The 15521-nt window shown below is 38.9% G+C and overlaps 1 protein-coding gene across 6 annotated transcripts in view; it reads left to right on the top strand.

Annotated features, from left to right (window-relative positions):
- The window catches only part of LOC123869245 (tensin-1), a 139279-nt gene extending 125480 nt beyond the window's left edge, over positions 1 to 13799 (top strand). For all 6 annotated transcript variants that reach the window (XM_045912091.1, XM_045912103.1, XM_045912099.1 and 3 more), the window contains 11 exons: positions 1236 to 1842; positions 6517 to 6810; positions 7489 to 7614; positions 7841 to 7967; positions 8798 to 8940; positions 9377 to 9552; positions 9870 to 10125; positions 10418 to 10574; positions 10956 to 11128; positions 11645 to 11759; positions 12223 to 13799. In XM_045912091.1, coding sequence (XP_045768047.1) covers positions 1236 to 1842; positions 6517 to 6810; positions 7489 to 7614; positions 7841 to 7967; positions 8798 to 8940; positions 9377 to 9552; positions 9870 to 10125; positions 10418 to 10574; positions 10956 to 11128; positions 11645 to 11759; positions 12223 to 12261 — 2213 coding nt within the window. In that variant the 3' untranslated portion in view covers positions 12262 to 13799. The remainder of the gene's footprint in view (positions 1 to 1235; positions 1843 to 6516; positions 6811 to 7488; positions 7615 to 7840; positions 7968 to 8797; positions 8941 to 9376; positions 9553 to 9869; positions 10126 to 10417; positions 10575 to 10955; positions 11129 to 11644; positions 11760 to 12222) is intronic.
- The last annotated feature ends 1722 nt before the right edge of the window (positions 13800 to 15521 follow it).

Raw genomic sequence — 15521 nt, 5'->3', positions numbered from 1 at the left:
GAACATGGTACATTTCATTTTCATTTAGTACCTACTTAGTTGTTCTGCGTGTAAAGAGATTATAATATGTATGAATAGATTGTACTAACAACGATTTATATGTACCTACTAAGTCGTATGAGGACACTTCCTTGTGGGCGCAATAACCTTGATCTACAAACCTGCGAATTGAATCTTCGGTGGAACTGTTTGACAGTACGAGGCTATCTAGTCTTCATTTTGACATGACATTATTAGTCTTGGAATTGGTAGGGCTACTAAATAATCCATAAATGGGTTTGAATTTTATTTAGCCCTATTTACTACAGAGTCAACGTAACGTCAGCGCAACGTGTTCTAAAAACCGGCCAAGTGCGTGTCGGACTCGCAAACGATGAGTTCCGTACCTTCGTACAAAAATAACAATTTTTTATTTTTTTCTGTGATGTAAGCACAAATTCACGGTTTTCGGACAAGTAAAGACTTGTGCTATAAGACCTACCTTCCTGCCAAATTTCATAGGTTTCTTGAGAGACACGACACCGAACAAAGTGTTCCTATAAGGGGTTCCTTTTTCCTTTTGAGGTACGGAACCTTACAAACACAAATCGTAAATGGTAGCAAGTAAGAGGCAGTTGCATTTGACGATGATTTAGTTCTCAATGTATCACTTGTTAGGTACTTTGATAACCAGTTGTTAGGTTCAGTTCACTGAATAACAAGGGCTGTATGTGACATTCCGTGAGACAACGGTGACGACCGGGATACGGGTAACGGGAAGCGAACTTAGTCCTTTTAAGGATGTTGTCCGGCTCCCCAGCCGACCGTAACTGCGTATCTGCGGCTACTCAATGCTGACGATAAACAGTTAATGAATACTACATTTACTAGCAAGTAATTCACACTCACATGACTGTGTTACAACAACGTGGACTGTGTGCTCTCGACCGTGTTTTGTTTATTAGTGCCAGTCAAATTCGATTTATATGTGCCCGTAATCAATCAGTCGTAGAGCTTTACATGGTACGTGTTTCCTTATTTGGGTGGCGAATATTTTATGTAGAGCTGTATATTTAATTTTGGTAGAGCTTACATTGTAAGCTGTAAGCGTACGGTGTGTTTAAACTTTATAGGTATGCAGGTTTCTTTTTCTTTCTGGGGTTCTTTTCCGCATTTAGGTTGTACGTAGTACGTGATAGCGTGATGCAGGTTTATGATATGAAACTTGGTACTAAGTGATGGTGTTTTGGTGACAGGTGACAACAACGGCAGTGCAGAGGGCTCGGGATCGGGCGGGGAGGCGGGTGAGGGAGCGGAGGCCGCGCACACATTCGGACCTCTCGACGGGTCCATCTACGCGACAGTAGTGCGCGCGGGCGGCGGGCCGTCATCTCCGCTCAGCGCTTCAATGGATTCGGGCATCTCGTCGGCGGGACGCCGCGCCGCCCCCAGTCCGCCCGACGAGCTGGACGCGCTGCTGGGTGACATGCTGCGGACCGTGAGCGCGCTGCCCGACCCGCCGCCTGCGCCGGCTCAGCAGTCGCACGCCGACCGCGCTCCTGACATACCGTATCACGCGCGCGCCGACTCCGCGCCCTTCACCTACGGAGCGCCCGGCCTCCGCCCCGGCATGCTCCGTGCCTCCAACCGCCTCGCCAGCCCCGAGCTGGTGCGGCGCGCCCTCGGCAGCGACCGCGGCTACCGGGGCATCGAGGACGACGACGACGAGCGCACCGTCACTCCGGAGCCGTCTCCGCGGACCCCGCTCTCGCCGCGCACGCTCCGCAAGCTCACACATGACGACCTCACCACCAAAACCACCACGACCATTCCACCGCCATCTTCGCCTCTACAAAATGGAAGGTTAGTAAAAGTAAATTAATTAATTTATTTACTTATTAGGTTAAAAAAAAATTAATGAAAATTTATTGTTAAAAATAATTGTGTCGGGCACCTGTAGTACTTACTCGTACCTATTTAAAAAAAAATCTTAAGTATCTTGGGGTTTCCGCTCTTCCTCCACTGTTACAACGACACAAACAAATATTTTCAACAAACATGACTACAAATAAGTACCAAAATTAGCATGCAATGTGTTTGTGTGTGTGTGAGCATGTGGGTAAATTGAAATATACTATATCTGTAATATTTCGAATGATTTAAGATAAATCGAAGAATATGTTAAAATCAATTAAACATCTTATCTACCTATATGAAAAAAAGACCGAACAGTTATCAAGTTTTTTAACGTGTGAATCAAATATGTTTTTTTTACATAAGAATCGCAATATTACTTAACCCAGCCGATTTCATCAAAATATGGTCGTTAATTTATTCCTCATAACTAACGCCAGGTAATCAACCTATAACCAGTTTTAAATGACCGTAAAGAAAATCGTTTCGCCTTCTCTAAATCTGCATTATACCCGCAGTTTTATTAGCCAAAATCGGGTAAAGCCACAAATACTTGGATACTGTTCACGTATGGTAAATCGTTAGATACTTACATAAATTACAAGTCGTCTGGGGAGTAGAATGATATAATTAAGAGTAAGAGACTTCTACATGCAAAAATCTCTCACTTTGCCTCAGTGATTATTTTTTTAATGGCTCTGTAGTTAGGCTTTGATAAAGTACAAAATATAGCCGTAGGTGCATATGCCTGCTCTATTGATGTATCTTTGTTATACCCTAGTACCTACCTATGCGAAATCAATTAGTAGGTATGGATACCGAAATTCCTCCTACATCTGTTGATACCAACCAGTCTGATTTTTCTTAGAATTTATGTAGGTAACATATACAAAAACGGCTAGCCTACATTAAATAAGTGGTATATAAAAAGAAGGGGAATTCGGTGGGAGATGTAAACATGTGTTCCTAATGTAGGCGTGGAGGCCACGCGCTTGCCGCCTACAGCATGCCTGGCATGCACTGTTTACATTTTAGACCTCAAAAAAACTTTATTTTTAGCAAAATAAATAAATAGGTACATTCATCAATATCCACCTACAGTCCTACAAGATTTCTATTATAATAATACATTAGTTAGGTCCCTATTTGAAGTAAAATCTGCAATGCAGACTATAACGAAATCGCGTTTGCGTGGTTTTCTTAGAATTTTCCACTAACCGAAGATCGTAGATTCCTAAATACCTTAAAGAAAACTAGCCACTGCACGAATTACTTGGTGTTGCACGATTAGTCCCTATTCCACTTCTTCGACTTTCGAATTCAGTGGGCGTGTGAAAACTTAAACAATAAAAAATTGTATGCATTGTCAAAGTGGGGAATTTTACGAAACTGGATCTGAATCATTGGGTCAACAAACCACCTGGCCTATTTACTTCTGTAATGAGCTTCGAAAGTCAGCAAATAAGTGTCAGTTGAAGCCAAAGTTTTGTTGAGCGAAAGTGATATTTGATACTGTTTGTCCTTTCCGTTTAGTTTAGATGTTGTGGTCAGTATTGGCGTCAATATTCCGTCCAGTGAAGTTGCAACATGCCCTGTATCCACTGCAGTAATACCTACGTATCGGGCTTGACACGCGAGGCAATATACGTCGTGGACGCTCGCTTAATTTATTTAGCCGCGTTCCGCTCGACCCACTTCACTGTCAATGAAGATGGGTACAGCTAATGAAATATCCCATAACCAATCTCGGCTATTAGGCACCGCCAGTCACTGATCATAATATACATACTTGCATCACTTGCATATTGTCATTTTATATTCCTGTTATTGTATCTTAAGAAAAAAAGAGGAGAATTTAAAAAACGTTAAAACATAAAATTTTATTTTTGGCTTTACGGTGCGTCAAGAAGATATTTTACTGTTCCTTTATGACTTTTACAGATAAAATGCGAATAATATTGGCGTGATATATTTTTTTCACAATACCAATGTACCAAGGTACCTACTGTTTAAGCAAGACTGCTGTCAACTTATTATATAGCTTGACTTTTTTATTTTATAACTATAGAAGAAAAGCAGTGAGAGAATTCGCTTGAAAATACATAAAAACTTGCAAAATAATCAAAATAAGTACAGGTTTAGCCAGCGACCAATATGGGCGTCGGTTTCCACTTTTAACCTTTTCATGCTCACACCGACCGAGCTACGAGTAGATATGAGTATGTCTCACGAAATGTACGCTTGGTATGGACACAGCCAATGATGAAATCGATATAGTGAGATCAAATGGCCGCAGTAAGCTCAAGATACAGGGATACAAAGACGCAGTCGCAGCCCCATTGTGGTAATAACAGTAATTTGCTCCTTGTTCTGTTGACACACATGATTATAATAGACTAGCTGATACGTGGATTAAAGTTTACAAAACCCGTGAGAATTCTTGGATTTCCGGGATAAAAAATATCCTATATCCGCTTTCAGAATGCAAGCTGTCTTTGTAAAAGCTTGTAAAAGTTTAATTAAAAAACTTTTCTATTTCCATACCCGTCAATATCGGGGTTCAGAGGTCGAGCCGTGAAAAGGTAACAGGCAGACAGGTTACGCATTTATAATATTAGTATAATATGTATGTATGGAATTGATATTGCAAGTGAAGCAACATTGCGGGCAGTCCCGTTTTCTCGGTATGATGATTAAATTCTTTCGGTGTCAGGTTTCTTTCAGCAAACGCTGATCTTACTACTGGTTAGTAACCTCAAAATTGCCTCAACAGTAATTTTAATTACTAGTAATTAGTTACTTTATACTATTTAATCGACTTAAAAAAGGAGAAGGTTCTCTATTCGACTGTATGTTTTTTTTTTATTTTCTTTGTTGTTTTGTTAAACATAGTTCTACATTATCGGTTTTTGGAGTCGGTGCCAATGTGAAGTCATAAATAATATGATGAGTAGATGGTTCGTGCGGCTAATTGGCACCGGCTCCAAAAAATCTTAATATAGAACTGTACCTGCATTAACTCTTGTATATGCGGTAATAAATTAAATTCTTTTTAACTTTTTAGCGTTTGTCGTTTGTTGTTTAATTGAAGTCGGTTTTTATGTTTTTTTATAGTTTTTTTTATTTATTTTTAAATATAACAGCAAACATCAAAATTAATTAGTTGATAAATTATTATTGTATTGAGTTCGCTGGTAAAATACACAATGTAAAAAATATTACCATCCAAAATGTACAACACCTCTACCTACCTACTGGCCACTTGGGCATAATTTGAAACAATACGTTTACCAATTGTTCTATTTCCGAGACATCACCAATTCCATTTAAAGAATATAGAGTTTTATTGTTATCACTGGTTGTTATTCAATTAACACCCACGGGATATATAGTGTACATACCAATCAAATCCCACGCAGTAATCCTACCTGGTACAAGGTACCTTGTGATAATGTTGTCAAATAGGTAGGTAAAACATCGGGCTCGTGTAGGTTCTGTTGAGCCATAGGTAACTATCAGAGCGACACAAAATTCACATTGATACAGCTCTAAAGATTGGCATCATGTTAAGCGCTACTTTATCAAAGTAATAAAAAGAAAGATTCGCAAGTTCATACCTACTTACAGCAGCCTTATAAAAGCTTACTTAATATGCTAGAGAAGAACAAAATTATGAGAAACGGATGTATTTATGTCAACTATGTACTGCGCAATCTATAAACAAGCAATCAGGTATTCTGCCTTACATGTCCAAGTACTTAGTCAATGAGCCACACAAGTCGCAACAGAGCGTAAGTTCCATAAAAGTCATTGGTTCCATCGATGTATAGTAAGTTCGCGATTTGGAATTGGTGCGGCGATGTAGTGTCATTGCGTCGCCGTCGTGACCCAAACAAGTTACTATTTCGAGATAAACGGCGCCATAAACGGCTTGTTTGATCGTAGATTGTATAGGCAGTGACGAAGACCACATAAACCACTTTGTCACATGTGCCTACTTTCTACTAAACGACTCTTTGTAGGCTGACCCAGACTCTCTATTGATAGTCTTGAGTTTTTTTTTTGTTTTATGTTTAACTGTGAGTTTCCACTAGTCATTTAACAATTAAATATAGTCATTTCATATATTTAATCAGTCTTAAGGTACAGTACGAGTAAGTTAACTAAAATATAACAATAAAGACTTTGTTGACATTGTCTTTGTTAATTGTTAGGCTATTGGAAACTTAGCCCTAGTGGTGACCCGCATGTTCGTCTTGCTCGCTATTCAAAAAAACGTATACCTACCTAGGTAGAACAAAAACATTTACGAAACGTTGCTCGTGGCGTAATTAATTTATACTAAGCGTGGGTGACTCGGAAGCTTACATAAAGGTATTTGAACAATTAATTCAAGGCCCACTAGTACCTACCTATATTCTTCGATTTATTGTCTGGGTATCTAATGCGAACAAAAACATTAAAAATCCCAAAACTTTGTCAGAATAGGTTGAAAGAGAACTTGTATGAATTTAAACATCTGAGAACCCCTGTGGTAAAGGTATTGATTAAACAAATTTTATGATTTTAATTTATTGATAACATTATAAAGCACTGTAAATAAATCAGAAATCATGTGAACAGATGGCTGAATGGTGACGCGGAATGGATAGAACGTCCGGCCAGCAGCGCTCGAAAAACTGCGACCGAAAACGGAACATGGCGGTCCAATAGCACTTTGGGATGGCACGAAACTTCGAGGGCTCGGGAACCACGAAGATCAGAAGGCAACGCCGTTGAAACCAGTTCAGGGCTAACATGGTTACAACGGCAACAACAGAAACTACGGGAGAGGAAAGAAGCAAGGGAGAGGGTCGCTCGACTGCCGCTCGAGTGGGACGCTCCTTCCCGACACGTGCGCCGGTCTGCTAGCCACCGGTAAATATTCCACGTCAAATATTTTTCTACTAGCTGATGCGTGTGACTTTGCCCGCCGAAGTCATGCCATACAAAGCTTCAGTACTTACTGAAAATGCATATCCAGCTTCTAAACTCATTCCATTCCATTCATTTCCAAAAGAAAAAGGTGAATAACTGACTGAATATCTGACTGACTGAACGCTACACGCACTGCTCAAACCAGCTGAACGGATCAGGCGAAATTGAGCATGCAGACAAGCAGATATGATGCAGACATCTGCGGTAAAGTCAGACCCATTTTATCCATTGTAAATTCTACCTCTAAGGAGATAAAATAGGATTTTGTATGTGTAGTCCACACAGATGAAGTCGCAGGCAATAAGCTAGTTAATTATTTAGTATTGTCGGAGAAAATGATATACTTGATTGTGAATAATTCAATCAATCAATCAGCCTGTTGCTGGACATAAGCTTTCCCAAGAGCACGCCACCACACATAATCTTCCGCCTTCCTCATCCACCCTCTTACCGCTATCTTCTTAAGGTCATCAGTCCAGCGGGTTGGAGATCGTCCCACACTGCGCTTTCTGATACGCGGTCTCCAAGTCTGCCCCAGCGGCCATCAATTCCACTTTGGCTTACCCATTTCACTTCAGCTGGCTAATTCGTTAAATAATTATTTATTACAATTTCTAGTGTGGATGGGTACACAAGTGACACAACAGCGTTTGCGGATGACGATGACGACTTCAGTGTACCTCTACACGTCAACACGCGCACTCCTCTCAGGACTGACAGCATCAGTCCTCAGGCTCCCGACAGGTACAGTTTGAGTTCTGCAATAATTTTGTTGATATCACAGGTCCAGCAGTGTGCACTGTTGCCATAAGAGGTAGACCTTTGGTTTTATAGCCAGCTTGTTTATTAGATATTGCAATACAAGTTAGCCCTTGACTCCGCAGTCAAAGATGGAACTGTGTGAAGGGTACTGTACCTGTATTTTGATCAATTGGTTCCTTCTGAAAGCTAATCTATTTTCACGTTTTAGGACCTCATCTAAGAAATTCATGTATGAAAAGATGACGATGCGCGAGTGGAGTGCCAACAGCACGCCGACGAGCACACAAGCGCCTGGTTTACTGTCCCTTGCGGAGCCCAACAACAACGACACCACTGTGAGTTACTTCATTTATTAAAATTGATATAAAATCTAAATATTTTTTAAATACATATCAAAAATTGCGGTACCGGCAGAATTCGAACCTGAGTCTTCTGGGTTCGCGCCCGACGCTCTGACTGCTAAGTCACGGTTTCGCTTATTGCCAGTGACGTTTGTGATATGTATGTTCATCCAGCACTGAAGCGACTGTTAATGCCATCTAGTAGCAGTAGTTAAAAATTAATTAGAAATTTCCTTGAAGTGTAGGTAATAACACTACCATAAAAAATATAAAAATATAGATATAAAATGCTGAAGATTTTTAAAATTTAACAGTATTGGTACATAGAAAAATAATTCTCCTTAGGATTGGAGAGGTCCCTAAAATCTGCGAATCCATCGTGGAACTATAGAGTAGTAGAGAGAGTAACTTAATATAACCTTTCAGGTAGGTTCTAGGTACAAAGATGTTTAAAGAAAATGTTGACTCTTGTGATATCCCAATAAAGTGCAATTTAATTCGCTCAGCGCTGCGAGTTTAAATTTAACAAACTCCTTTCTTTCTATTTGGAATTGGTATTTTCAATGTTGCAAGTTTCTTCTAAGTGAAGCAGTTGATGATGCATGGATCACAGTACTTACCTAGTTAATAGATTTGCGAGCTTAGTGAACTAGCAACTTTGTATAAAGCTTGCAACTATTGCATGTATACTCAGATTTGAGGGCGTTTTTCATAAGACATCAACGATCATTGTCGGCGTAATATTGTTCATATTTAGATAGTTAAACGAAGGAAAGTCAACACTAATTTATCTGCTAGATTATTTATCAGATTTTTATTCCCAGATCCGAGAAAGATCAGAAAGTTGGTCACGCACCGAGTCCCGCGCAGGCACGCCTGCTTTCCCGACGCACCCTCGCACGCCCTACCCACCCACGCCCACCCCTTCATTCTCAACCAGACCGCCCCGGTCACCGACGGTCACTAGGTAAGTTTTTCAAATAACTTAATAAACAGGTTCAAAGTGTTCCTCAGAATAATTAAACCTTGGATTTAGGTTTAATTATTCTGAGGAACTCTTTGAACCTGTTTACGTGGGCCCAAAATACGTGGGCGAAAATGTGGACTTCATGTATTCCAGCAATCTCCAAACCAGGCCGTGTAGTTTATTATGACCACATAGTATTTATAATTTTAATATTTAAACTATCGTGAGTGATTTCCATCATAATTATTATACTTATAATAGTATTTATAATGTAGGGTAGTCATACAAAACATGAACTATCGAATATTTCTAGATACTTACATCTTGTTAGACCTTTGGACTAGTGGACCTTTAGGCTGAAAAGTTTGGAGACCCCAGATCTAGTCTATAATAATACGATACCTACATTTACTTAAATAAAAAATAAATTGAACAGAAAAGAACGCGAAGGCAGTCCCGAGTCAGAATACCGCACGTACAACGGCAGCAGCGGGTCGCGGCGCTCCAGCGTCAGCGGCGGCGCCGAGCCGCAGCACGTGGCGCCCGACCGCGTGCGCTTCGCCCGGGACACTAGCCACTACTGGTACAAGCCCAACATCTCGCGTGACGATGGTTAGTAAACGTCCTTCGCCCCCTAAAATCTTTTGTGTCCAAGCACATAAGTAAAAACAGTATACCTAATTACTCGTGTGTTCCTAGTGAGAAACTTCTCATAGCGCTGCGTAACAACGCCGTGCGTGACGATCAGTAGAACAGATTCTACCTACCTATAAATCAAACTATCTACTATCCAGATATACATGCTCTATTTCCCAATAGCTCTGTATTGGCCTGTCTATCTTTATGCAAAGACAGTTTTGCTGATCGCAAAGTTTTATCCAATTAAAATTAATAGGTATAACTTCATCATTAAAACGGTTAACTTTCAGCGGTAGCAGCAGTACAACAACTAGAAGAAGGAGCGTTTATAGTTCGAGACTCGAACTCATTCCCGGGTGCGTTCGGGCTGGCGGTGCGTGCGGGCGCGGCGGGCGGCGTGCGGCACTTCCTCATCGAGCCCACTGCGCGAGGCGTCCGACTGCGCGGCTGCCCCGACGAGCCCGTCTTCAGCTCGTTGTCTGCGCTTGTCTATCAGCATACTGTCACGCCTCTCGCTCTACCCGTGCCACTGAAACTGCCTGACAGGTATGAGCAACGGTATCTAAACAGTACCACGCACTTCAAAATAGTTTTATTCAATTAGTACTTTTGAATCGTCAAATGAATTTTAGGATTTGAACGATCACACGGTCCATTATGAGCACGAATAAACGAACAGAAATATAATTGTTTTCAATTTTGGTATTCTAAATTATTTTGTAAGGCAATATGAAATAGATCCATTACACTTTACTATATTACGATTGGGATTATTAGGAAGTTGGTTTCCACTAATTTGATGTGTAGAAATTTACGTTGCCTTCATCTCTATCGATAGAGACCCATGGGTTGGCGGCAGTGCAAGCGCCGCTGCTCGAGCGCTGCTGGCGACAGGGGCAGCGTGTAACGTGCTACTACTGGGCTCTGAGAACACCGAAGCTCTTACTGGCCCTGCTGCTGTCAAACGAGCCGTCCATAACATTCTACAGAAAAAGGTAAACAGGTCAAAGCCTGATGTATTAGGTACTTCTTATAGAAAAATATATTATTATTGTTATTATTGACATAGGTATATTATTGTGTTAAACGCCCCGCACACCGGCACATCACGCGCGCTCACCCGCAGCAGGTTAGCGCGGGGGCCTTGCGGGGCATCCCTACCCCAGTTGCCATCTCTACCTGTCTTTTCAGCAAACCATTTAAATTTTAAATGCTACATTAGGCGGGTATACCAATCATAAGATACACAGTTAACATTTGGCAATATATTTTACACAATATTGGTGTACCTAACCTATAAAGTTGGTAGCTGATAAAATTAATGCATGTAAGTACCTATTTGTGATATTAAAGCACCTTATTATTGTAAATTATAGGCAGCAGCCCACGTAGTGCACTTCAAAGTGTTCGGAGGTGGCATCACACTGACGGACTCTACACGCAAGCTGTTCTTCCGGAGACACTACCCGGCGTCAGGCGTCTCGTATGCGGGCTTAGATCCCGATGAGAGGAGATATACCTACCTCGACAACGGCACTCAGCATGAAAAGTAAGTTATGCGAACCAGTGAACGACAAAGCATAGAAACCGCGTTTCTATAACCATTACAACAAATTCATGGCTGTAAATTACGTATTTTCAACCAATCACTTAAATTAGCGTAAATTGCAATAGGCTCATGATTAACTCGTACTGTGTGTCATGCTATACTGGCCGCTGCCTTGATTGATCGACTCAAATTGACAGTTACGGGGTTACGCATTAAAATGTCACTTGCTTTTAATGGTGAGAAGGAGAGCATCGTGAGGAAACCTGCTTGCCTCGCTTAGCCAGCTTAATAGACTGTGGCTTAAACACTCTGAGAGGAGACCAGGGTTCAATAACGGGCCGGCGATGGTTTTTTTTTAATTATTCATTCTGCTACCTCGTACTGAATTTTAAGCAACCTTCTCAATCCTTTTACCTTTGTCTTTCCTTTTTTTTGAACGATGGATGATGATGGCTGTCATCATTTGTTGGCACGACAATTGTTCTTCAAGTGAACGTACGATGTTGTTTTCCACAGACGCATATTCGCGTTCGTGGCGCGAGCGTCGTCCGGAGCCGACAATCAATGTCAAGTGTTCGCCGAGCTGGAACCCGAACAACCCGCAACTGCTATCGTCAACTTTGTCAATAAGGTTTGTATTGGATACCTACCTACCTTGTAGCTAAATCAAGCACGCCGAAATATTTAAAATGCCACGTTATCGAGGATGTATTGGCTATTTGGCTCTTGTAACATTGTTCTCACTCTGTCATCTAGACTCAATCATTTATCTAAGGAGGTCAGAGCATTATGTCAGCTATATCGATACTAATACAAAGAGGGAAGATTGCTTGTAATGTAATCTATAAACTGTGAAATTACTGAACCGATTTTAATAATAATTACTTGTTACTAATTGTAATGTCACTTGGACGAAATCGCGGGTAAAATCTAGTAGGTTATACATATACTAAAATATTATGTCAGCTTGATAACGTTGCTTCTATGAGGATGGGATGTTCTATTCACAAGTGTGAACCCTTTATAATTTTTTAAAAATATAATAAGTAATGGTACTTACTATAATACTAAACTAATGCTTACTATTGTTACAGGCTCTGCTCGGGAACTCTCAGAAAAGGGATATTATCTGAAACTAATTCCAAACATGCATGTAGATTTTTCAGTTTAGTGGACTAACAATACTCTCTTTTACCTAAGTGTTAAACACGAAAATGGTACGATGAAAATTTGTCGCCTCCGTTAGTAAATACCATAATAATTTTGGTTTTGGTTTGTTCCACTATACATATAAAAATTAAACATAAAATATGCTTAGGTACCTTATGTGAAATGGTGAAAAAGGTTTTAGTTTTTATATAAACTTAGTTTTATGGATAAGTTATTTTCAAAGATTTATTAGTACGCTTCACATTCACCAAGTACAATGTACTATTTTATTTTTAATATAATAACAATAAAATATATATTATTATTTTAATTTAGTGTAGCGAAGGAACTAACTAGTCTCATTATTATATTAATATAGAGTCATTGCGTGCCTAACATTAATTATGTCAATAATAATATAATGAAATTACTTTATGTAAAAAGGCCCTACTGCATTCTAGGTAGATATTAATATAGTAAAATATCTATGTATCTTTTAAAATAGGTAAGTTAGACACGAAGATTTCGCATCACTCAAGCACAGGCTTTTTGCCGACAAGTACAACGAAATAACAACAAAATATAAGTACAATAATTATGCCAACTTTAAATTTTAATGTACCTACCTAGAGTAGGTAAGGTACCGGATATGCTTGTTATTTTATTGCGATAACAATTAAAATTCAAAGGCAGCTTTAAGAAAGCTAATACAGAAATCCAAATACCTAATTAAAACGATTTACTTAGTTTAATACAAAAACGCCACGATTAGTTAGTTTAGAATAATTATTGTATCTTTTGTGTTATAATAAGATTGATAAAAATGTAAGATACGTGCTACATATTGAAGGGAAATGCCCAGTCGACAAAACGGTTTTGGCCAAGGTATGTCCATCAATGAAATAAATCGTAGGCAATAAGATTGACATCATTGATTGATTGATTGACAAACACTATTCTATTTATAATATAATTTTTATGAGTGTTTACCTATACTTCAACGTTTTAAAAATTATTTAGAAGAATTCATTTACCTAGAACTCGGTCCACGAACTTTTGTACCTACCTATGTGTAACAAAATTCAAGTTGTAATAAAACAAATATTTAGTTTTATAAAAATGATTTAAAAATAAACAATGATTGAGTTTTCTATACTTTTATTCTGGCTTTTAATTCCAGAGGTTTTGCACAAATAGGTAGGTAATATTTAATACTATAACAGCAATATTTTTGTAATAAATAAAAGATTTGCAAAAAGAGGAGAGTCTTTATAATACTCGTATTTATTACATTGATGGCTGAACCTTCGCCTGAAATGGCATTTGTCTTTCAACAAAGAGCTGTATTAAAAAATAAAATGCCTTACCAGTGATCTTATTATGTTATTAATAAAATATTATAACTTTATTATTAAAGTGTACCTACCCAGAAATAAATTTAACCTAATGGATATACTTAATTTGTAAGGAATAACTGTTGTCAAATGTATTTATTGGTTATAATAAATCATTTAAAATTAAACTTGCCTATTTTATTTCATTTCATTTCATACCTTAAGCATACCTATCTGGAGTAGGTAGGTACCTATGTAGTAGGTTTAGGTACGTATATGCCCACAAATGCAATCTCATCCGCCTTGATGCCCGATGCCTCGGCTTTTCCTTCACGTAGGTTCCGACTTAGGTATTATATACTCGTATTATGTTACAAGACATCGAGCTATCATACCTACCTATTTAGAATAATTAATTAGAAGCCTCAACGGGAGACGCAAATTCAGATATTATCATCATTTGCGTCTCCCGTTGAGGGTTTTACAACATTTTGACAAACATTTATAGTTGATCCGGCTCGAAGGACCACATTGACAACTCAAGAAAAATTTCAAGTAACAAAAATTTCAACCTTACATTGATTTAAATAAGTAGAGTATATAGGACGTTATTTAGGTTAATAAGTTACATTTATTTCTAACCAACCAAATAGGTAAGTAATAGTAAGTATATAATACGGCAAACTTTAAATAGTCCAAGTACCTACTAGATGTTATAAGTATAAAGAATGGGTGCCGCGAAAAAATGATAAAATATCCTACCAGCCATAGATATAAAATAAATTTTCACGGTACCTATTCTGTAATTAATGCTTAATTAGATAAGTACATTGAAAAATATCTATAGTCTATTTTATCTTTAGGTTGTGCTCGTGTCCATTGAAGCATCGCTTTATATGTGACCGTCAGTCTTCGGCGCGGCGGCCGAACCTTAAGTGTCCATAGTCATCAAAAGAATCATCTGCTCTGGCTGCCCGGCTCCTCAGCAATCCATATTCGCGGTACAGGTGCCTCGGTTGAACGTCTTCTTCCTCCTCCGTGAGAGATAAGCCTCGCAAACGTGCCGTCTCGCAGCACCGCAGTGAAATTGCTAGCGCTACTGTCAGCGCTAACGCGAGCATTGTGTCAATCCGCATTATTTGGCTTCGAATTGTCTGAAATTGTTATCTTACTTTAAACTGTTGAAAACTAAATTCTTGCCACCTGAACCTATAGTTTTTTTTTGAAAGCACCAAGCAATCAACTTCAAAAATTACTTTTGAAACAAAGTTCCTAACTACTGAAATAGAAATGGAACAGGTGTGCCGTAGAAAATGTTAGTAATTTTTGCGCCGGCGCCGATTCGAAGCGCCCGCCCCACCGAGCGTACTAGGAATTAAAATTGACACTATCAAAATGGCCTTCCTTGATACTATGTTGACAGATGTCTCATCTCTAACATTTAGTTCAGCCTCACATGACACTCACTGCTGCTATAGCGCCTAAAGTGGCGAAAATCAATTTGTTTTAAAAAAAGTCGCCAATCGCAAGTCCAGCAGCGTACGTGTATTAAGTAGAGGTCAGTGGTTCAAAGTAGTAGTATTTCAATAATTCAATATCCTCTTTAGGAAAGGCAAAGGTTTAGATCATACAGCCCAAGATACAGCCTGATTAGTGGTTCAAAGTCAATTGTTCTATTTTTAAATAGGTTATATTTTTTTTTTTGTAACGGGGTCTGGATTCTCTTTTTTAAATTTAATATACAATCTTTAAACAAGTTCTTATATTTTTAAATAGGTTGTACCTAATTTTTGAACTGTAAATTAAATAATTCAGAACCCAGGAATTGGGAAATAATATGTAATAAAAAATAAAGATAATTAAGCAATAATTACTATTTTAATCTTTGTAATTAATACGCTTAGTAAGAA

Source organism: Maniola jurtina, chromosome 1 (assembly GCF_905333055.1).
Source record: "Maniola jurtina chromosome 1, ilManJurt1.1, whole genome shotgun sequence".
NCBI classification, from domain to species: domain Eukaryota; kingdom Metazoa; phylum Arthropoda; class Insecta; order Lepidoptera; family Nymphalidae; genus Maniola; species Maniola jurtina.
The sequence above is the reverse complement of the archived record's forward strand: the minus strand, read 5'-3'. Positions and strand labels throughout refer to the sequence as shown.